The sequence below is a fragment of the Chrysemys picta genome, chromosome 2, assembly GCF_011386835.1.
Source record: "Chrysemys picta bellii isolate R12L10 chromosome 2, ASM1138683v2, whole genome shotgun sequence".
Taxonomy (NCBI): Eukaryota; Metazoa; Chordata; order Testudines; family Emydidae; genus Chrysemys; species Chrysemys picta.
In genome coordinates this window covers 59,492,858-59,516,697 of record NC_088792.1, presented here as the reverse complement: position 1 = coordinate 59,516,697, position 23,840 = coordinate 59,492,858, and the positions used below count along the sequence as shown (strand labels likewise).

Genomic DNA, 23,840 nt, shown 5'->3' with positions numbered 1-23,840 from the left:
TCACAGCATTGACTTGGAGGAACTTGTTTCTAAGTTTGCTAAACTTAAAGCGCGGAAACATAAATTCTAAATTATAACATGTTACTCTGTGACTGTGTATTGTGTATAATGTATATGATTTATTTGGGGGGGGGTGCGCAAGGTGGAAGTTTCGCCTAGGGCGCAAAATATTCTTGCACCGTCCCTGCACATCATTATGACTCTTTTCAGAAGAAAGTTTTGGGGTCTGAAAAAAGCAGGATCTACCTGGATCCTACTAATTTTTGGACTCTTGTCTCCAAATTGTATCATTAAAATAGGGAACAAGTCTAGGCTCTCCTACTGCACCAAAAACCTGGAATCCAATGCATCTTGGCATTCCAGTGTTGGGACCTGGATAATTCTGCTGGCTAGGAGAAGCTACATATGAACCAATTTTAGACAGTAAAACTGGAGAGTATGCAGCCCACAATTAGCTGGATCCAGCAAAATACTGGTACAGATTAAGAGTATTTGCAACTATCTTGTACCAAGATATATTGGGATCCACATTTTTGGGTGGAATTGTAAACACAACACCTAATATCTGTTTTGTTGGTACAATTTCCAGGGTCTAGATGTCAACTCTGAATTTTTGCAGCACTGTTGCACTGAGGCACATCAGGGTCTGGATTTTTAAAGTGCAATAGGAGTGGGTGAACATGCTCTTTATTTAAGCAGCAAAATGACTAGTACCAAAAACTAGAAGGATCCAGCAACATTCAGCTCTGAGTAGTTGTGGCTCATTTGCTCTGCGTTGCATTGAGATCTGGGTTGCACTGGTATAACAGGAGCATCTATTCTAGTGCTCTAGTTGGGCATTAGCACTAGGGAAGTAGGGGTCCAAAAATGCCAGGATCCTGGTGCTGGATCTGAGTTTTTGCAGTGCTCTTGCTCTGAGGTCTGGATTCGATTGTTGCAACTGGAAGATTTACACTTGTTCTATATTGTGACAGCATTGGGGGGGGGGCATTCAGCAGAATCCAGCTTTTGCCTTCCCCCAAAGTTTTGCATCAAGGGACTCTGCTGCCAGCACCACCACTTCTTTGCTCCCTTGGCAGCTGGGCGTAGGGGTAGGGATGTAGGAGGTGTGTTTTTTTGGGGGGGGGGTGCCTTGTGTTTGGACCCTGGGGCGGAGCTGCTATAGAGGCTCGCCTGGATATTGGCCCCAGATTCATACATAACTACAGCCAGGGTGGATTTTCCCCACTTCCCTCCCCAAAAAGAACCCACCCCAGTGAGGTCATTTCAATGAGAGTGAAGGAGGCGATCAGACAAGGTCGACTTTTCTGGAGGAGACACAGCCTGCGAGTGGAGCGTGGTGCTGAATTTAATCTGCGTTCCCCAGCCTCTGGGAGAGCGGGGGAGAGACGCTGGAATACAGCTCCAGCCCAGGGAAAAGCGAGGAAGCCTTGGCCGGGCCCGTCAGAAACCCCACTCCATCCCTGGTCGAGCCGAGCCGAGCGCTCCGGTGGAGGCTGCTGGAGACATCGGAGCGTGACCCCGGGGGTGGGATCGGAAGAGGCGGCGGTACCTTGGAGAGCTCCGAGCCAGCCGCCTTGCCAGGCGAGCCGGAGGATTAGCCCAGCTGGCCGCAGCTGCGGCGGGCGGCGACTTGCCGGGCTCCAGCCATCGGCCAACGGGAGGATCCCTGTGAGCGAGGCTGCCTGGGGCAGGGGGTCTCCTGTCCGGTGGCGGAGGAGAGGCGCCTTTGCCTTGGGGATGCCCGGCCTCCAAGCTGCGGCTCTGACGCTTCGTCGCTAAGGAGGAGGAAGAAAAGTTTGGGGGAGCCCGAGGGAGGGGGGCGCTGGAGAGAAGGCGGATGGTTTGTTTTCCGGGCTGAGCTGGAAGGAACGATGACCCAGCGAGGATGTGCACCAGCAGCCACACCATTGGGAGCCTCTTGGTGCTCTCCGTGCTGGAGATAGGGCTGGGGGTCTCCAGCGTGGCCGTCGGGGCGGTCAGTTTCAGCCTGGTCCTTGCGGAGCATAAGCCTCAGCTGGGAGACTCTTCTCCGGTATGGAGCGGGGTGTGTGTACGTTAGCCATTTCACTCTCTCTTTAACTCTGTGTGGTGATGATCCGTTTGTGTGAACAAACCTCCTCTGCAACCTCCCCCCCCCTTCCCCTACCGTATGCATGCCGGGCTGGAAAGCCTCGCTCTGTGCACTGGTCATGCACATGGGTAGGATTTGCACTTTCAGAGGGGTTTCCTCCCCCCCCCCTTTTTTTCTTCTTTTTTGTATGCAAATAATTGAACTTTCTCTGAACCTCCCCCCTCCCCTCTGGTGTGAACTCCCTGGACCCTTGTGTGATTCCAGTGTTCAGAAGGTTGGGCCATAGCTTGCAAACCTGAAACCAAGGGGGAGTTTTGCGTGTAAAAGCCAAAAGGCCCCATCTGGCCCTGTCATTGGTCAGGAAGAGCTAAGGGCCCCTTTAGAATAATGGCCAGGACCCCTTTAGAATAATGGCCTCCGTGTTCCAGAGCTGCTGGGGAAGCAAAAAAAAAAAAAAGAAGAATGAAAGAGTTCTTGGAGTCTTACAATATTTTCTTAGGATCAGGGACAATCTGAGCTTCTGGGAAGAATTTAGCTGGAAAAATAAAAAGATCTGAGGGAGCACAATTAACATCCGTCTGTGTTCCTCCAACCCCCAACACAGCTTTTTTATTGTAAGCTCCACCTCTCAGAACATGTTTGATATAGTTTCAGTTTGAGCCTTTTGTCTAGTAAGTGCCCACCTCCAAAAATAGTATGATAACTGATGAAGCCAAGACTTGCAAGCAAGGACTATCCAGGGTAAACATAAGTGAGCATGTTTAAATTCTAAAGGGCTATTTGATTATGATTAAACAACTATATTGCTAAAGGGATTGTTTACTTTTTACTTCATAAGAAGCAGGAAAACTCTTGATTACTCACCACTGATGAAGCCTCAGGTAATCTTTACAGGTCTCTTCTACCAAAAGGATTAATGTAATATTATCCTTGCTACTAATAATTATAAATAAATGTACCTACATAGTGCTGTAAATATTCCTGATATTGTACAAATGTAGTGAGCCACAGTTCCTGCCCCAAACAGGATACAATCACGAGATAATACAACACACCCGATAACAGGTAAGGGAGTTACCAACATTAGTGCAGCTAAAGGGGGATTTCTGATTTTAAAAAAAAGAGTGGCAAGGATTGCTCAAAGAGCTGTGGTTAAGGAGAAATTTGAAGACAGAGGGGTGAAGTCAATGGGAATTGTGACATCGATTTATATGGGGCCAGGATTTCACCTCAAGTAATAAAAAATTACAATTGAAAATCATTTCACAACAATGTATATTGCCTATATAATGGTCTTCTTTTAAATAGACTAGTTTTGCTCCTTTATAATATGCCTTTCAGCAAAGTATTCTGCTTTCTGTAATGGCTAAAGGATTGTATTTATATTGCTTTTAATTGGAATATAAAAGTAGAAATCTTGGGCTGATCTTCCCCCTCAACTGCAGCCCTTTAAACCCCTCATTCAAAGGGGCTGTAAAGATGGCTTATCCAGCCTGCTGACGATTCCCAGAACTAGAGGGTGTAGCTAGGCATAGGGGAAATGCTGGCGGTGTGGCAGATGGCCAGAGTGCCACTCCTCTCTAGAGATCCTTGACTGATAGAACATCTCTTTGCAGCCATTCCTAACTAGACACAAACTAGAGCAGCTATAGTGGGCCTAGCCCTGGAGGCTGACCTGCCTTCTTGCCAGCTTCAGGACTGTGGTGCTCCAAAAGTGGTGTGGAGCCACCTATCCTCTCCACTGGGTCTCCTACTGAGCCTATCTTGGCTGGACCAGACTCTTTGTATGTCACACAAAGTAACTGTGTTCTGATTCAGTGCTCTGGAATCAAGATTTTCCCTTCGTGGGGAAGGTAAAAGGGAGAAGGAGAACTATTACTTTGAACCTCCACAGGGTAAACCATTGGATATAAGCTGAATAATGTCATGTTTCCAGCAGTCATGTTACCTGACAGTGTAATGAAAGACCTTTGACCCAGTTCTGTCCTCACTTACATAGATGTACCTCAGCCAAGGCCCAGTGAAGATGCGGTTACTATGGAAACCTTAACTCTAGTGTTTGTGGATTTTAAATCACACACATTATATCTGTATCTGTCTATCATGTTGTGTGAGATTTAAAATCCACAAACACCAGAATTAAGGTTTCCATAGTAACCCTCATCTTTATCAGCTTACATGAGAAACTGGGCCTCCACTGAGTGACGCCTATGTAAGTGGGGTCAGAGCTGGATCAAAGGTCTTTTGTGACCTTTTCAGGTAACATTACTACAGGAAACATGATATTCACACAGGTATAACGTACACATATACATGCATGCAGCTGCAATCAAGATTAAACTGTGTTAATATTGAAATGACATTATCATTTCAATTATAGAATATAATAATGTTGAGTCTGAAGCATATTAGCCCTCTTGTTAAAAAAATAGATTTTCTTGTTTAATAACAGCTGTCTTTTTTATGACCCCAATAGCAAGGTACTTAAGCATGTGCCTAACTTAAAGCATGTCAGTAGTCCCACTGAGGTCAATAGGACTAGTCACATACTTACAGCTAAGCATGTGTTTAAGTGCTTTGCTCGACTGGGACCAGCGTGCTCTGCACAGTACAGCATCGAGCCCAAAGGTCCTGAATTGCTGGCAATGAAGTAAAAGAAAGATGTGAATGAGTCTGAATTAGGGTACTCATCTACTGGTATTTAAAATACATGGGAAAACATATTATAAATTTATAATTCCACCCACATAGTTGCCCTCCTCTCATAGTTTATGAAATTGACCTCTATTAAGATAAAGAAAATTAGTAGAGAAAAAGATCCAAATGAAAACATCTCTATCTATGACTGATGGTTCAATCTAGCTAATGAATAGATGTTTATCTACTGTATTTTACTACACATACAATATATAGTGTATCTGTGCTCTTTATAAAATATTATGATGGCTGCAAGGTTATCAAAATCCTCTACTACAGTTGACATACTATTGATTTCTGGATTTTTTTTTCCTCTTTGTTTTGCATGTCTTATCACAATTTATTCCACCTGCTATAGTTAGTTTCTCCAAGTGAGTAGAAATCATGCTGCGTTTCTGAATGCCACCACTTAAAATTCACTTCTCTGACTTACCATAGAAACAAATCAACCAATAGCATGAGCATGCTGAACTACTCACACAAGTATAACAAACCTGATAGCATGCATTGCAATGGCTGTTGCACAAAAGAAAAATCAAAACAATATTCTTTCAGAAAATATTCCCACATAATACAACGAAATGTTAAAAGTTGTCAAATATACTATAGCCAAGAAGAAATCTTAAGTTGTGTGTGTATATAAAATATATTTATAACTATAATTCTCAAGTATATATGGGTCTGATTCTCATTTACATTGCGATGGTGTAGAGCTTTATTGTAAATGAGATTCAGTCCCAGCCCCTGCACCCCCTCCCCACACACACACACACCAAGTCTTCTGTCAAATATGCCATTTATCTTCACTCATGTGGAGACACCTAATGATGCCCTTATGGCTACAACACTCAGGAGTGATAGTTTTCTCACTCATGAAGACAAATGTCAAAACACCTGTAAGTGTTATGCATTCTCAGAGTGTCAGTCAGTGGCTCTATACAGACACAGGTAATCTTTCCATGTTTGTGATTATTGCACACCTAAGTCTTCCTTTTCAATAGGAACCTCCAGTGTGAACCATTTATAATTTGGCTATAAGAATTTGCTCCAGTTTGACACCTGGAATACATGGTTACAGGGACTTTTTTATTTCTCAAGTTTTCAAACAAGCAGTTTAATCAGTATGGAAACATCACAGAATAAGGGATAAGTTTGGACTGCTCAAACAATGTTGGCGGTCTGTAATGTTAAAAAATGAAAGTTTGCCAATTTTAATTGTCAGTACTGACTACTTGCCTTGTTTATTCTGGAAAAGAATAGTCAAACTTAAAGGGTTATTTTAAATGAACACTCAAACGGTTCACATTGTTATTTAACGTGGACAAAATGCAGATGTGCTGCTACTTTATTTAAGCATCTGCATTACATTTTCATAGATTCATAGTTTCCAAGGCCACAACTGTGATCATCTGATCTAACCTCCTGTAAAACAGAGGCCATAGAACTTCCCCAATATAATTCCTAGAGCATATTTTGATTTAAAAATTGCCTGTGATGGAGGATCTACCACAATCCTAGGTAAATTGTTCCAGTGGTTAATTATGCTCATTGTTAAAAATGTCTACCTTATTTCCAGTCTGAATTTGTCTAGTTTACCCTTCAGCCCTTCAGTCTGAATTTTTCTAGCTACCCTCCAGCCATTGGACCTTGTTATACATTTGTCTGCTAGTTTGAAGAGCCCATTATTAAATATTTATTCCCTATGCAGGTATTTATAAACTGTGATCAAGTCACTCCTTAACTTTCTCTCTGTTAAGTGAAGTAGATTGAACTCCTTAAGTCTGTCACTACAGAGCATGTTTTCTCATTCTTATGGCTCTTCTCTGACCCCTTTCCAATCCTTCTTGAATTGTGGACACAAAACTGCACACATTATTCCAGCAGCAGTTGTACCAGTGCAAAACACAGAGGTAAAATAACCTCTCTATTCCTACTCGAGAGTCCCATTTATCACACTAGCCCTGTTGGCCATAGCAACACAGTGGGAGCTCATGTTCAGCTGATTATCCACCAAAACCCCCAAATCTTCTTCAGAGTCACTGATTTCCAGGACAGAGTCCCATCCTGTAAGCATTGCCTACATACTTTGTTCCTATATGTATACATTTACATTTAGCCATATAAAAAATGCATATTGTTTCCTTGTGCCCAGCTTACCAAGAGATCCAGATCAATCTATATCAGTGATCTGATCACCTCATTATTTACGACACTCCCAATTTTAGTGTCATCTGCAAACTTTATCAATGATAACTTTATGTTTTCTTCCAGTTCATTGATAAAAATGTTAAATAGCATAGGGCCAAGAACTGATCCCTGCAGTACCCACTAAAAATACACCCACTTGATGATGATTCCCCGTTCACAATTACATTTTGAGACCTATCAGTTAGCCAGTTTTTAATCCATTTAATATGTGCCATGTTAATTTTATATTGTTGAAGTTTTTTAATTAAAATGTTCTGTGGGATCAAGTTAAATGCTTTACAGAAGTCTAAGTATCTGACATTAATGCTATTACCTTTATCAACCAAGTTTTTAATCTCATCAGAAAAAGATATCAAGTTAGTTTGACAAGATCTAGTTTTCCATAAACCCATATTGACTGACATTGATTAATAAACCCTCCTTTAATTCTTTATTAATAAAATCCAGTATCAGCCACTCTATCTTCTTGCCTTGGATTGATGACAGACTGACAAGCCTATAATTATGCAAGTCATCCTATTTACCCTTTTTAATATTTGTACAACATTAGCTTTCTTCCAGTCTTCTGGAACGTCCCCAATGTTCCTAGACTTATTGAAAAGCAACATTTTCATCACTTTAACCATGTTTTTTGGCAGCTCCTGTTGAAAAGAATGACAACACTTCCACTGAGCTCAATGGAAGCAGGATCAAGTCCTTAAGCTGAACACAGAATTCTGAAGGGCAGATGCTCAGCTGGGGTAAATTGTTTATGAAGCCATTGGCTTTGATGGAGCAATGACAGTTTACACCAGCTGAGGATCTGCCCCTGAAGATTTAACAGGTTTTCTTTTACGTTCAAACCTTCCAGCAAGATTTTCCAGTAGACCATTCTCCTAGTCTGCAGGAAATTACATACACCATATGCTCCAATGGAACTTCAGCATCTACCTAAAGTTCGGCACATGTTTAAGAATATTGCTGAATAGGGATGGACTTAAACACACGCTTAAATTCTTTGCTGATCTCAGGCCTTAGTTGATAAGCTAGAAATAATCTTCTGGTTCTGTTTTTTTTTTAAAGGAAAGAAAAATTTACCCAAGAACACTTACATACTCTGAATGAAACATCTGATGTGAAACAATAATAATCACTGTATAAAGTGAAATTTATTCTGTCATTCAGCAGTAAGGCTTGATTCAAACCCTGTTGAAGTCAATGAGAATATTTCTATTGACTTCAGTGAATTTTAGATCTAGGCGTTTAGGCCCCAGGCAAGCAAGTGAATAGTTTATTCACTACTGTGTTGGAATTTGAATTACCATAATAGTTTTTTTTTGTAATTTTTCTGATAGGGGAAGATTTTTAAAGACACAAATGGTACTTTAAAAATCTTCCCCTATCAGAAAAATGGTACTTAGGCACCTAAGTCTGACTGAAAGGTAATGGGAATTAAATGCCTAACTACTAACTGTGCCTTTGAAAATCTCCCAGTTGTGTTCAATATGCTTTGCTGAGATCTTCTGAGAACGTCTTTTCTTTTCTATAGGTTTGGGTTGGGACGGGGGTTGTTTGTTTGTTTGTAATTTCCTGTTTTCTTATGGCTGACCTTTCTTCTGTTTGGTCTGCCTCCCTGCTGGAGTCTCTTTCTCTCTCTCTGTCATGGATTTATTCTCTGTCTCTTCCTCTTTTTCCTCTGACTTGATTTCCTTATCTGCTTGTGTGGATTTTGTGCTCTTCATGATCCACACTCTGAATGTTTTACCATTGCATTGCAATGTCACTCGAAACAGGAGCCCCTAGTGATTTCAGACCCTTTCTCTGGTCAGTGCACCCATTTGGAATTTCAGCTTCTTTCTCTCTTTTCTTCAGTTAAAAAGTAAAGACAGTTAAATGTCAGGATTTTCTTTCTTTCATGTTAGTGAGTTCAGTTTTCTGGCTTTGCACATGACTTTCTACTTCAGACTGCTGGAGCTGATCAGGAAGTTTACAAAGCGATAGTTTCTGCTGCTTAAGTTCTTTGGAGGCAGTATATAATAACAAAATCTCTTTTTTCTTTGTGTCTTCTAAAACCGGACTTGTATTTGTATTTATGGTTTTCATTTTCAGATACCTTCCAGTATGAGAATAACTAAGTTAGAAGTATAGGCCTAAATAAAACATATTTTTGTGCTGCTTACTTTATCTTTCAATAGTGGGGTAATCCTAAAAAATGTTGGTTTTTCTGTGCAGAATCTAGCAGGGATATGCAGAACTAGAGTGGGGCTGGCTGGGGACAGTGCTGTGGGGCTGGGGAGAGGCTAGAGCAGGCAGCTACGTACCTCTCAGTGTCCCTCAGCAAGGGGAGGCTATGGAAGCAAACTACATTCCCAAAAGCAGCCCCTTCCACACTGGAGCATAGCCAGTGGCTGTGAGCCCTGCAGGATGGGGTAAGAAACATCACTATTACCAGCATGCTCAAAGGTTATGGGATTTTGCAAAGGCATTGTAGGTGGGTGCGAGTCCCCTGCGACGCCTACAAAAATGGGGGCTGCTGGCCAGGGGCAGTGTTAGACACATGCAACCCAGGCAATTGCATCAGCTGTGAGGCAGCCAGGGTGACCAACTCAGTTACTTGTTAGAACGGGGCCCCAGAATCAAGCCGGGGAGAGGGCAGATGGCAATGGCAGAGGAATAGCTGGTGCAGCTGCTCAGGGGCTGATGCATTTGGAGGATCCCTGCAGGCTCAGGGCTGCTCAGCTGCACAACATATAACCGGCCCAGGCTGCTGCCATTGTTTGCAGCCTGCGGATCCTCTAGGCACAGCAGTGCTCTAGCCCCCCACTGCCCACATTTGAATTTGCCCAGGGAGGGGGCCTCCAAAATGGTGTCTCTGCCATGTATTCTGATTAGTGGGACTGCCAATGGCAGAGCTTCCATTTTGGTTGCAGGCTCCTCCTCGTCTCCCTTTGCCTGGGCAAATTTAAATGCGGGCAGCAGGAACCAGCGCGCACACTTCCTAGAGACTCTGATTCTAGTTCTGGTGGCAGCAGCAGTGGTGGTTCGCAGCTTTGGCTCCCTTGGGAGTAGTTGTGGCTTTGGTGGGAGCAGTGACGATCATTCTACTGGTAGCAGCACTGGTGCAGGACCCAGGCCAGAGGGAGCAGATGGCACAGTTTGGATGTGGGCAGATAGGGCAATGGGGGAACAGAGCAGGGATGCAGAGGCAGGGACGAGTGGTGGGGGATGAGGGAAATAAATAAATAGAGATATCCTATCTCCTAGAACTGGAAGGGACCTTGAAAGGTCATCGAGTCCAGCCCCTGCCTTCACTAGCAGGACCAAGTATTGATTTTGCCCCAGATCCCTAAGTGGCCCCCACAAGCATTGAACTCACAACCCTGGGTTTAGCAGGCCAATGCTCAAACCACTGAGCTATCCCTCCCCCCAAGTTAGAATTTATTTGAATGTGGGACATGTGATGGCATGTGCAGGCCCACAATAAAAACCTGGTCTGGGACCCATCTTTTTGTTCCTTTGCCACAGGCACATGGGAGAAAGAGACAGGGGGGCCTGGACCAGGTGGCGCCCAGTAAGCATTTGCTGACCTTGCTGATTGTTAAATCTGCCACTGGTGCTGATTGAAGGTCCCTCCCTCAATGCCTGGCTACTCAGATAGATTTTTCCAGGCTGGTTCCTTTCACTTATCCCCATGAAAGATTTTATACTTTTCCTCAGCCTGAGATGTGTACATCTGGGCACTGAGTCATTTCATTTTTGTAAGGAGCTTAGGTATTATGGGGAAAGGCCATATATAAAACACTCTGAATTAAAAAAGGGAGGTAGGTAGATAGAGGTCTATACTATCATTGCACCAATGCCCCTCTATGCATATTTCAACTTTAGAAACTCGAGTCCAATTGTCTGATATTGCCTTTGCCTCCGGGAGGATAAATTTTCTCTCCCTGGGTATGTATTGCTGTACAGCTCCAGCCAATGATCTTACTGTGCTTCCACTGTAGGGGGCAGTGCATTCGCTGCAAGTTGCAGTCTATGCTCTACAGGGCTCAATCAGTACCAGTACAGAGGGGTGAGTGGGGATGACACAATCAGGCTAACCCCCATTCCCTCATGGGGCAAAGACATGTTTTGAATCCTTTGTAGTGAATCAGAGAGGACAGCAAGGTGAAATGGTCTGAAGTAGTTGAATGGAAAGTGCTGCATGGCTGCGTCAGTCCCCTTATGGCTTATTATCACCGCTAGGAAATGTAATTATATCTAAACAGGACTTTTAACAATGCAGTGAACAAGGTGACAAGATGCTGACCTTGCTGGTCAGTGTAAACAAGGATGAGTCATGCTCAGCATCCGTCAACTAGTTGTGGGAAACCCTGCTCCCAGTAGCTCAATAGTTAAACATACAGTTTAAACAAGGTTAAATATCTTAGTGAAGATGAAGTCTTAGAGGCCAGCAATGGATGGATACAGTGTGGCAAGACAGAAAACGTGGCTCATGTTGCATTCCAGCTGGCAGTATTGTGAAACCTAAGAGTTCAAAACTCAAATGACAAATCAAAAGAAACCCATTGGATTTATTTCCAATGTGAACTGCACACAAGCCTTGCTTTCAGTATACATGGCCCCATGCCTCCCACGTACATTACACCACCATTGTCAGTAATATTGAGTCCTAAAAAAAAAAAAACAGAAAATGTATGGGAAAACACCGTAATTCCAGGGTGGGGCATTGTCCAAATGTGTGTGCCTGGTTTGCCAATAAGACAGCACTGGACAGAATCAACCACATAATCTCCCATGCCTTCCTATTCTCTCCAAAGCTTTCTGGGTTTTTTTGAACTGGATGAGGCAACTGAGTTCTATAGGCTAGAGTAGCAGTTCCCTGAGTAAGGTCCCTAAATCCCCATACTCCCATTGTGCAGCAGATTTGCACCAGTTCCACTGGGTCAGGATACACCACCATCAGACAAAAACGGATGGACTTAGTCATACATTTTTATGGGATTTTAAGTTGCCTGAAACATTGGACCAAATTCATCCTGGGCGTAACTGACTTTCATAAATAATCATTATTCTATTTATTGGGCAATCCCTTTCTCTGAAAATGTACTGAGCGTGACGCACACAACAATCCAAAAATACAATAATAATAATAATACTGTACACTCAGCAAGTGTTTTTCACCCCAGCATCAAAAGATGCTTCATGAACCTTAGCAAATACAGCCTCACAGCATGCTTTTGATATAGTCAGTAGACGTGGCATGACCTGACAAAGGTCACACAGGAAGTCTGTGGCAGTGCCAGGAATGGAACCAACAGCTCCTGTGTCCTGGCCCAGTGCCTTAATCACAAAACACTTTTTACTCCATTTATGTTGATAAAACTCCCTTGATGTGGTAAAAGACACTAGTGCCTAGGGCATCTTAACACTACTTAATATCTTTTTAGAGAACAACACAAAGGCTAAGGTAGACCTGCAGTGGTGGCTCATTCCTTAGTCATTGGACTGTCACTGAAAATGTACATTAACCATTGGTTCAAGATGAGATGATGGTACCATCACATGGTGGTTTGAGAAATAGCTTGCTATGTCTTGGAAGGACAGTAAATCAATAGCAGATCTTTCCTATTAGTGGATTCCAGTCCACATGAGCAAAGTGAATCTGTAATTCTTCTGATACTCTCTTGGCAGAAAGTAAGGCTGATGTTACATGTTCAGGGAGCAGAGATGTTGCTATATTTTGCACTAGCTGAAAGCAACGGAATTACTTTTGATTGTAGCTTGAAGTAGAGGGAATTGTAATAGTCGAGTCATGATGGATGGGATTTTCAAAAGTGCTCGGTATTGGCTTAAATCTGCTCCCTTTCAAGTCAATGTTGCAAAACTTTTGAAAAGCCCATCCAATCTGACCTATACTGTGAAATACACTGCTTTGAAAATACACAGTTTTGCTTTTTACATAGTTAAAATACGCTAGTTACATGTTGAAAATAACATTGATTATATTTTCCAGATCCTTTTTATAAGCTTGCTATAACCCATAAATGTTCTTTTCTCTATGCATTATTTTCCTTTTACTCTTGTTGAGTCACAATTAGAAGGAAACAACATTATTTAGTCAAGTCTAGATGAATGAAATTTATTACGATATCTTGAACAAAGAATTGTTTATATTTTCTGTCTGGATGCTTAGAATGACAAAACACCATATGTGAAAACTAGAGCTGTCAAGCAATTACAAAAATTAATCGCGTGATTAAAAAAATTAATCGTGATTAATCGCACTGTTAAAGAATAATAAAATACCATTTATTTAAATATTTTTGGATTTTTTCTACATTTTCAAATATATTTATTTCAATTACCACACAGAATACAAAGTGTACAGTGCTCACTTTATATTATTTTTATTACAAATATTTGCACTGTAAAAAATTAAAAAAATGTATTTTTCAGTTCACCTAATACAAATAATGTAGTTCAACCTCTTTATCATGAAAGTGCAACTTACAAATGTAGAATTATGTAAAAAGAAAACCCTGCATTCAAAAATAAAACAATATAAAACTTTAAAGCCTACAAGTCCAATCAGTCCTACTTCTTGTTCAGCCAATCGCTCAGGCAAACAAGTTTGTTTACATTTGCAGAAGATAATGTTGCCCGCTTCTTGTTTATAATGTCACCTCAAAGTGACAGTAGGTGTTTGCATGGCACTGTTGTAGTCAGCGTCGCAAGATATTTATGTGCCAGATATGCTAAAGATTCATATGTCCCTTCATGCTTCAGCCACCCTTGCAGAGAATATGCATCCATGCCAATGACGGGTTCTGTTCGATAACGATCCAAAGCAGTGTGGACCAACACATGTTCATTTTCATCATCTGAGTCAGATGCCACCAGCAGAAGGTTGATTTTCTCTTTTGGTGGTTCAGTTCTGTAGTTTCCGCATTGCAGTGTTGCTCTTTTAAGACTTCTGAAAGCATGATCCACACCTCATCCCTCTCAGATTTTGGAAGGCACTTCAGATTCTTAAACCATGGGTTGAATGCTGTAGCTATCTTTAGAAATCTCACATCAGTACCCTCTTTGTGTTTTGTCAAATCTGCTCTGAAAGTGTTCTTAAAATGAAAAACATGCGCTGGTTCATCATCTGAGACTGTTATAACATGAAATATATGGCAGAATGTGGGTAAAACAGAGCAGGAGAATTACAATTCTCCCCCAAGGAGTTCAGTCACAAAATTAATTAACGCTTTTTTTTAACGAGCGTAATCAGCATGGAAAGCATGTCCTCTGGAATGGTGGCCAAAGCATGGGAGTGCATATGAATGTTTAGCACATCTGGCACGTAAATACCTTGCAATGCCGGCTACAAAAGTGCCATGCAAACACCTGTTCTCACTTTCAGGTGACATTGTAAATAAGAAGCAGGCAGCATTATCTCCTGCAAATATAAACAAACTTGTTTGCCTTAGCGATTGACTGAACAAGAAGTAGGACTAAGTGGACTTGTAGGCTCTAAAGCTTTACATTGTTTTGTTTTTTGGGTGCAGTTACATAGCAAAATAAAAATCTACATTTGTAAGTTGTATTTTCATGATAAAGAGATTGCACTATGGTACTGTATGAAATACTCTTTCTTTTGTTTAGCATTTTTACAATGCTAGTATTTGTAATAAAAATAGTAATACTCCTCTACCTTGATATAACACTGTCCTCGGGAGCCAAAAAGTCTTGCCGCGTTATAGGAGAAACCGCATTATATCGAACTTGCTTTGATCCACCGGAGTGCACAGCCCTGCCGTGTTATATCCAAATTCGTGTTATATCGGGTCACGTTATATCAAGGTAGAGGTGTATATAGTGAGCACTGTACACTTTGTATTCTGTGTGGTAATTGAAATCAATTTATTTGAAAATGTAGAAAAATATCCCAAAATATTTAATAAATTTCAATTAGTATTCTATTGTTTAATAATGTGATTAAAGGTGTGATTAATTATGATTATTTTTATATCACGATTAATTTTTTTGAGTTAATGGCGTGAGTTAACTGCAATTAATCGACAGCCCTAGAGAAGTGAAAATATGAAATACAGTATGCCATAAACTGAAGTTAATCTATAATGACAGAATTTTGAGTGAAATTCTAGAATCCCACGTAACGTCTGAGTAAAAGAGCTTTATGCATGTATCCTGCTCAAGAGCTAGAAGTCTGAAATGTACCCCAACTTGAGGGGGAGACAGGCCTGGGAGAACATAGTGAATCATCTCTATACCCCTGCAATTGGTACCTCACCCTACGGGGTGTAGTAGCTTCTGCAGTCCCTCCAGCCATTACACTCATGTAAACATAGATCCAATGGCTTGCTACTTGACCCACTCCAAATTTCCCCTTCATGCAAGCATATATGGACTGGCATGAAGCCTATATATCCTGTGCTACGTATACTAGTGAATAACAAACAAAATCTAGCTATTACTACTGTATGCAACTGATTCACTGCAAAAATTAAGGATCTTGATTTTTTTGTGCTCATCTATGTGCAAACACCTAATAAAGACATTTTTTTTGCTCCAACTGCGTATTGCAACCACTCATCAACTGAAATATTTAATATTCCAAAGTTCTGTGAGGGAATAAGACATATATGATATAGTTTATACAGACCCTAAATGTTAACATTATTTTTATTGACTGTGTAGGGGCCAGGTCTGTCTTGTGATGTTTTCATCCCAGTTAAGGGCCAAATTAAGGTCTTCCATGGAAAACCCCACCGAAGTGGAAAAGTCTATGGCTTTAAGCCTATGTAGTTTCCTCCCAGTCTTTCTGTGATGTGGTAGGGTTAGTCTCACTGAGCACAGAGAAGAGAGAATAGCCCTCTTAGCCCATGGGAGTGTGGAAAGCCAAATAAATCTCCTAATGATGTTAGGGACTTGAAGAAGGCCCACTCCCTACATGACTACTTATCCCTCCATACCGTGTGGCACTTGTCAATTTAGCTCCCTATGGAGCCGTACTCCCATTGGTTCCCTGGGCAAGCCTGAGCTAACATGCACATGTAGGGGAGCAGGAGAAGCCATTCATAGAAAGCAAAAGGGGCACGGATAGAGCTCAAGTGGATTCATTCAAAAATAGGAACAAATTGTGTTCACAGAACTTTGTTTGCCCAATCCAAGTCGCCAGCATTGCCAGTTCAGCTCATTTATGAGCCATAAATTTGCATAAAGGAAAAAGAAAAATCTCCTTCCTATGGTATGTCAGACAGCTACATGTCTGAAATATGCATGCTAAAACAGGCTATAAACAGTTGTCACTGTATATTCATTTCAGCTATTTCAAATGTTTGGCCCAGATTCTGTAATCGAATTCACACAAGTGAACCTCTGCTCCTGTGCTGAGGCCCATTGACTTCAGTGATACCCCACATGGGCTCCCTGAGTGGTTCAATTGTCAGGATGTGGGGATAAGTACTTTATATGTTTTTGGAAGTATCAGAATACCTGTTCCATATTGCTGATCACTGACTTGCCAAATTTAATTTCTGAGCAATACAAGGGTAAAAGAAGCATCTTACACTGGTAACATTTGTTTTTCATATTTTGTTTATTCTCATACTTTAAAAACAGACATTTGATTTTTGTTATTTTTATGAGCAGTCACCCTCAGATTGACTTCTCATCCTGGTTTCTTCCTGGATAAATGTGTTTACGGCTAAGTTATAACTTCCTGAAACAAAGTTTGTAATAAAAACACTGACAATGGTAACAACTGTATAATCTTCTGTTGTGGTCCCCACTGCAATAACAGAGCAAAGTTTAATCTAGCGCTTGGGACTTTAGACTATGAAATAACTGATATTTTTTTTCCTTGCAGTTTCTGCTGTGTGGCATATGTGGAATATTGTGTGCCAAAAAAAAATCTGGACTTGTCGTAAGTTTTTGCACTGCATGCATTATGCATAAGTACTTGAAATGTAAACTGCTGTAACTTGAACTCTTCATCATGGAATCATCATCCTTCATTTCCAAAATGTTGCTGATAAACAAAATTAAATGAAAAGTAAACACAGGCTGTCAAAGAAATACAATCAGCCCTTTGGTTAGCACAGCAAAGGGAGGACATTTTAAAATGGTCTATACAAGTCATGTCCAAAAATGTAGCCCCTGTAGTTATCCCTGTCTCGATTAAGAGCCTGATCCAAGTTCCATTAAGATCAATTGAACGATTCCGAATTATTTCAGTGGGAGTCGGATTGGGGCTTTTCTGACCAGGACCCCAGTCCTGCGAAGTAATATGTGTGTACAGGATTGGGCCCCAGGGTTGCTGTCCCAAATTGATCCCAGAAATATTAGCTGTTCACTATTTTAAATTTCAAACTGAGTCATGATTAAACCAGTTCTAAAATCTTTACAGATGTTTTGTTTCATATAAGAATCTGAAGTATAATCATCTTTCTGACTGCAGACAGATGGTATAATTGCTACAAAAGCAACTGCAGAAATATTTCATCTGTTAAAAATATGATCCTATTATAAAGCCCGGTGTTAAAGCTTCTTTATTGTTTATGTTTATTTCAGTATTAAAACTGGCTTTAGTTTTCTATAGGCCTGACTTTTCTCTTATGTACACAAGAGTGAATTGGGACTAACTCCATGGGTGTCCATGGAGTTATGCTGATGCAAATCTAGTATAAGTGAAAGAAGAATCACTCTCTCTAAGGTTATTTTTGAGAGTCAGTGAACTATTCAATTTCCTATAAGAGTGACTGTCACTTTTTTTTTAAATTTTGAGGACTACTTCATTGTGTGGAGCATCCCAACCATGCCTGATCTTTATAACCCCCATTTCTTTAATCAATTCTGGTGGTCTCATAGACCACAAGAAATAATCCCTTACTAGTGGACCATGAACAATAGTTTGAGAACTATGTTCTTGTTAAAATTACCATCCCATTGGCACGCAGCAGTGGTCCATTGGGTACTGGTGGTCCATGGAGCAGTCCCAGGTACTCCACAAAGTTGCTTCCATCATTGTGGTAAAATATCTTTGTCTTCAAGCAGTGACACTTCCTGCTACTTGTAGCCCAGTTTAGATATTTCTGGGACCCCTAGAAGATCTTTCTGACCAGCTAAACTTAAAAAGTAGCACTTCACTGCACCCTGCATAGCTGCTTCAGGTTTTTCTTTGTCATTTTTTTCACTTGTTTAAATTCAACCATGATTAAATTTGCAGATTGCATAAAAGCTGCAGGAGGCGCAAACAAGGATGCCAGGACCAAACTGCAAAAATTGACCTGAAGAGATTAGAACAGGAGGGTGGGTTGGGGGCACAAATAAGTAGGAGAGATTCAGTAACAATACCACTAAAGCACTGCACTCAAGTGGAGGAAATAAATGGCACAGATATGGAGTCTGATTCTGATTTCACTATACTTTACTGATTTAACTAAGATCAAAATCAGGCCTTTGAAGTTTAGTTTAGAGTTTTGAATATAGAACTGGAAGGAAATCAGGAGGCCTGAATCCTAGTCCAGTTCTTCCATTGATCTGCCATCACCTTGGGGAAGTCACATTATCTTGCTGTGTCTCATCTCTAAAATATGGATAATACTTACTTCCTAGACAATAGTTACGGGGGCTAGTAATTAATGTTTGTAAAGTATTTTAAATTCCATGTGCTATAGAAGCGCTAAGTATTATTATAATAGTCAGGCTAACTTTCAATCTGAGTGAATTTGTCTGTGACGGTAATCTCTGAATAATGGCACTGTGACATTGCCTCTCCTCTCTCTCCTAACAGATGATCCTTTTTTCAGCCTGTTGCATCTGCGGACTAATTGGAGGAATATTAAATTTTCAGTTCCTTCGTGCTCTGACAAAGAAGTCCTCCACTCTCTATTCTTTGCATCTTACTTCCATGTCTCTTGCATGCATTGGAATTGGAGGTTGCACGCTTTCTTCCTGGCTCACTTGCCGGCTAGCCAGCTATGAACAAAGGAGAATGTTCTCTGAAAGGGAGCATTCACTGCATCATTCCCACGAAATGGCAGAGAAAGTGAGTTGGGCGCCTTTCTTTATTTGGTCTGCTTTTCTTATAAAGCAACTGTATGTGTTAACATATGCAATTGTATAGTGTTGTAGCTATGTTGGTCTCAGGATAATAGAGAGACAAAATGGGTGAGGTAATTTCTTTTATGAAGTTGGTCCAATAAAAGGTACTACCTCACCCACCTTGTCTTTCTAACATATGTAATAATTGGCAGTAAGTGAATTCAATTTTCAACTACATATGAGGAAGAGCTTCTGGGAAATAAAATGTTACCATTCTGTATAAGCTTTATTCTGTTGCAGTATATGTAATTATTTTTAGGTGGTGCATCCTTTGCAGTACATCCATTTCAGTGAAATACATCCATTTTCAACATAATTCCATTGTATAGCTATTCAAAGGCTTAGCTTCTAAAGATAGCACCTCAAAAATAATTGAAAATCTTAGTTATATGAATTATCATGTATTGTACTGGGGAAAAAGTACAGAATGCTTTCTGCACCCACATCATTTCCTGTTTCCAGGATTTAATCAATTCTTTCCTCTCCCTTCATATTCAGTTTAAAAAGCAGGCTATGTAACCACAAAGGCCACAGTTTTCAAACCCTAATTACTAAAGTTAAGCACCTAAATCCATATTTAGACACTTAAATAAAGGTAATCCTGTTTTCAGAGGTACTGAGCACTTACAGCTTCCACTGGTTAAAAGGATTTTTTTTATATTTAGGTGCCTAAATAGGGATTTATGTGTTTTAAATTTAAGGTTGAAGATGTTGGCCAAAGGAATATAGGTTCTTAAAGCCATCTACTTGGTGTAAGGATATGATTCTTGCCCTGGGAGTGAAATATTCATTTTGATCCTGGGGCTTCTGTAAGGGCAGGAAGCCCTATTCCTTTCTTTCAAGAGGTATGGTGTTTATAGAACCGGGGATCAGGAGTCAGGAACATGGGTTCTATGCATGCCTTTACAACTGACTCTCTGGGTGACCCTGCACAAATCTGCTCTGTGCCTGTTCACCTGCCTGTATTATATATACCACCTCCCACAGAGGTACATTAATTCATATATGTAAAGCTTTGAGAGATTCTTAGATAAAATGTGATGTAACAGTAACAAATATAATAAGGGAAAATGACTACTTTGCAGTCTTATCACTACTCATTACTTTCTTAACTGAGACTAGATTCCATGCAGAACTGTAGCTGGGACTCACATAAAAATGTTAAGAAAGTATTTTCTTTCTACGTTTTCAAAAAATTGCCACAATTATATATTGCTTTAATATGACTAAACTTCATTATTTCTTTTGAATTCTGTGTGTAACACAGTCAAATGCACCTCCTAAATGTCCCAATAATAATAATAATCTCTAATGCAGTACTTTCTTATATGATAATACAACATAATTTGATTCATATAGTATCCTTCATACACACTCTTTCACAAAATCTTTACAGAGTTAAATAGTGTAGGTGCTACATTAAAATAATGTACAGAAAATAAATTAAAGAGGGAGAAAAGATACATTTCCAGATGAAATTTGAAACAAGACAAAATCAACGAGGTAGATACAGGAAGACTGTTCCAGGTAGTAGGAGCTGCAAAGGAGAAGGCTCTTGCATCAACAGTGAGAAGAGGACAGAGAGGAGGCCTTATGCAAGATAAGAACAGGGAGAAGAGTAGAGAAAGACCATGCCTGAAAGGACAAATCTTTCAAAGTACATTAAGCCCAGGGCATGTCTTTTAAAACAATGGAAGGCAATTTAAAAATTAATAATAAATTAGGCCCTAATCAAACAAGTTTAAAGTGTTTTATATACAATAATATTTTGTATATTTTATACTGATACAGTAGTATAGACATGTACTATATGTGCATATGTTTGTGCTATATTTATTGTATAATTGTTATATTTATATTAGAGATTGAGGGGTATTGAAATAACCGACCTGCCCAGCTGCCCGGTGGTTCCCCCGACACCAGAGTTACCTCCAAGGTATGCTGAACTCTAGGCAGCTACCATGTTATGTTATGTCACTTCAGAAAGTCCCACCTCTAAGAGGAGGCATAGTTTCAGCTAATCAATGTTGGCTGATGCTGTGATGTCACTCCCAGACGTACTGCATTCAGGAAAGGTACTAACAGTCAGTGAAATAATTCTACATGGTGGAGTGCTGTGATTTGGAAGTAAGTCAAGTATTTAAAATATTTAGCTGTAGACATCCAACAATCTTGTTTGGATGTACCCACCGTCAGTTCACGCCACTTCTAATTTATATGCTTCTTCGTGTCTTAAATCCAACACCGCTTTTAAACTTAACTACAGTTTTATTATTTAGAATAGAAATGTCAGGAAAATAATGATTGTGAATATTTCATTCTGAAATTATAAGTATATTGAAATAGCAAATGCTGGCAATAAATTAAAGTGATAGAAATGGGAAACAGAGACTTTCACTTCATGGTCACTAGCTCACACATAACGCAGCTGACAGAACATTACTATTATCTAGAGCAGTGATACTCAGACCTCATAGGTTCAGAAGCCAAATTAGTGATCAACATTATCCAAAAGAACCACAAAATAGTGTGAATTCATTGTTTCATTTACTATAGTACTATATATGCATATTTGAACAGTATGACGAGGAAATATTTAGTTTATGTTATTCTCACAGCAAAATGATTGCCCATTTATTATTTTATCAACTACAATTGGTTAATAACCTAGTAAAAGCATCCTGATTGGATAATAACTTAAATTGGTTAATAATCAATTCACACTGTGTTTTAATATCATGTGCTGCAAAGGACACATTAAAGAGCTACTTGCAGCTCTGGTGCCTCAGTCTGAGTATCACTGATCTAGAGGTTGATTGATGGCTTATGTGAAATGGCTTTGGTGACCTCAACAGACCAGTATCTACATCACAATAACCACTTCCAGAGCTCGCATTAACTGGCACCCTTTGGGGCATCTCAGCAGAGAGGCCAAGGTCTCAATGGACATGGAGACTTACCATTTCATTCATTGCCCTCCAGGTCTGAGTGGAAGCACATTGGCAGGACAGTGTGAGGAAGCTTGCACTGCTGCCATCTGTGATATGTATCTGTTCTGTGGATAAAGAATGCCCATCTCTAGGGCAGTCAGTCTAGCACCATTCGTAAGCACTCCACTCACATGAAAAAAATGTGGTAATTTTTCTTTTTATAATGTGATTTTTTTTAAAGATAAAGGTTCTCTGAATGTTGGCATTCGGGGCTTGTTAAATATTTACTAGACCATTAGTTAAATACTTTTTCAAGATCAATAAAATAATTTTAATTTTGATCAGTCCTTTTTTATTCTTGTTACAGGAAATGACAGACAATATGAGCAATGGAGGACCACAGCTGATTTATAATGGAAGAGTGTACGAAAAGATTTAAAAAGTTCAAGGAAAAAAATTTTTTACGATTTTCTTCTGGACAAACAAATAGACACCAAGAGACTGAGATGAAATGGAAACAGTCTTGGCTTTTATTGCTAGAATTTCACAACTGCAGAACAGCACAGTTGCATTTCCCTTTAGAAACATATCTGAAATTTCTCTCCCAAGGATTTTGTGGATATACAGTATTTATTCACTCCATCTCTATTCCTTTTTTTTCTTTTTGTCTGAATAACTTTCCAGAATTATTATAGCACTCGAGATAGACTTTTCAGACTCTTCTTCTCATGAAGACTTTTTTAAAAAATCCCATTTAAATGGAGAGGGTTTAACCAGTAGATTGTACAGTGGAGAGAGTGCAAATTAGACTTGTAAAAAATGTGCATTACACATGCAGAGTCCAAATGAGTGAAAGATGAGAGTGCTGAAAACAACACTGATGTCTTTGTTTTGAAAGACAGAATGCTTTAAGAATTCCATAAATCAAAACCTCAACAATGCCTTGTTGTAAAGAAATTGTAAATATTTCCAATTTGTGAATGAAGTATATTTCGTAATTTGTTCATAATAGATGACAAATAAAATGAAATCTAAAACTGAGAATAATTCATTTTTGCTTGTTAGAAAGATCTGTGAATCTGGATCATTGTATTTGCATATTTGCACAAAATATCAAAACGTCCTTACTAGGGGGTGGAGCAGAAACAAGCTGGAAGACGGTGAGGGTGGAATGGTGGAATGGCCGGGGCAGAACTGCACCTTGGCAATTCTGCATGCTTGCAATTGCCCCTGGGGGGTATTGAAGCGATGGTACATCTCAAGGCAGCACTCAGCACTAACCTATTATGTTTCTGGGACCAAACAGGTCCTCACAGACCCTTAATAGGGGAGGCATAATCTGCACCATAGCATGTGTAATAGGTGTACATATACGGCAAGCAGAAAAATATATACAACATATTTTAGAATATACATTAACATATGCAGTATACATGTATACACACTTGTGTACTATACATAGACAATGCATGATTGTGTGGAGGTGACGTAAAAATCTTCAGCATGAGTTTGATATGGTACATTTATGAGTGGTGACAAAATACAAGTGAGTTATGTTGGGCTTCCCAAATGATGGCAGATGGTATTTTTATCCCACCCCAGAGCATATACTGTAGGTATCATGTGTATTGCTGAAAATGAATTAAGAATGTGTTAGAGCTTTTAGAAATTTTATTCATGCTATTCAAAAAAAATCCCTCCTTTATAAAGCCAGGTGCCGTAGTTACCCTGAGTGCAGATATAAAAGGCTCAGAGGGAGCCATAAAAACCTCTGAAATGATGTAATATAGCTTTCTTTTATACATAAAAATGTCACAGCCTTGAAGTCTCTTAGCTTG

The 23,840-nt window shown here is 40.0% G+C and overlaps 1 protein-coding gene across 4 annotated transcripts; it reads left to right on the top strand.

Annotated features, from left to right (window-relative positions):
- The first annotated feature begins 830 nt into the window (after positions 1-830).
- TMEM196 (transmembrane protein 196) lies at positions 831-23,043 on the top strand. Of its 4 annotated transcripts, none has more exons than XM_005303150.5 (5): positions 1,412-2,053; positions 16,836-16,892; positions 18,762-19,016; positions 20,935-21,008; positions 22,370-23,043. In XM_005303150.5, the coding sequence occupies exons 1-5, from the start codon at positions 1,889-1,891 to the stop codon at positions 22,374-22,376; spliced, it is 558 nt and encodes a 185-aa protein (XP_005303207.1). In that variant the 5' UTR covers positions 1,412-1,888; the 3' UTR covers positions 22,377-23,043. The 4 variants fall into 4 exon arrangements, with proteins under 4 accessions (XP_005303208.1, XP_005303210.1, XP_005303207.1 ...); XM_005303152.5 differs by having other exon boundaries at positions 1,789-2,035; XM_005303151.5 differs by lacking the exon at positions 20,935-21,008 and having other exon boundaries at positions 831-2,053.
- The last annotated feature ends 797 nt before the right edge of the window (positions 23,044-23,840 follow it).

Excerpts from the sequence above, each read along its gene's own strand:
- TMEM196 (XM_005303150.5), top strand. The coding sequence starts at position 1,889 with ATGTGCACCAGCAGCCACACCATTGGGAGCCTCTTGGTGCTCTCCGTG. Across the intron at positions 2,054-16,835 it reads CGGTATGGAGCGGGGTGTGT|TTTCTGCTGTGTGGCATATG; the intron begins GTACGTTAGCCA and ends TTTTCCTTGCAG. Across the intron at positions 16,893-18,761 it reads AAAAAAAATCTGGACTTGTC|ATGATCCTTTTTTCAGCCTG; the intron begins GTAAGTTTTTGC and ends CTCTCCTAACAG.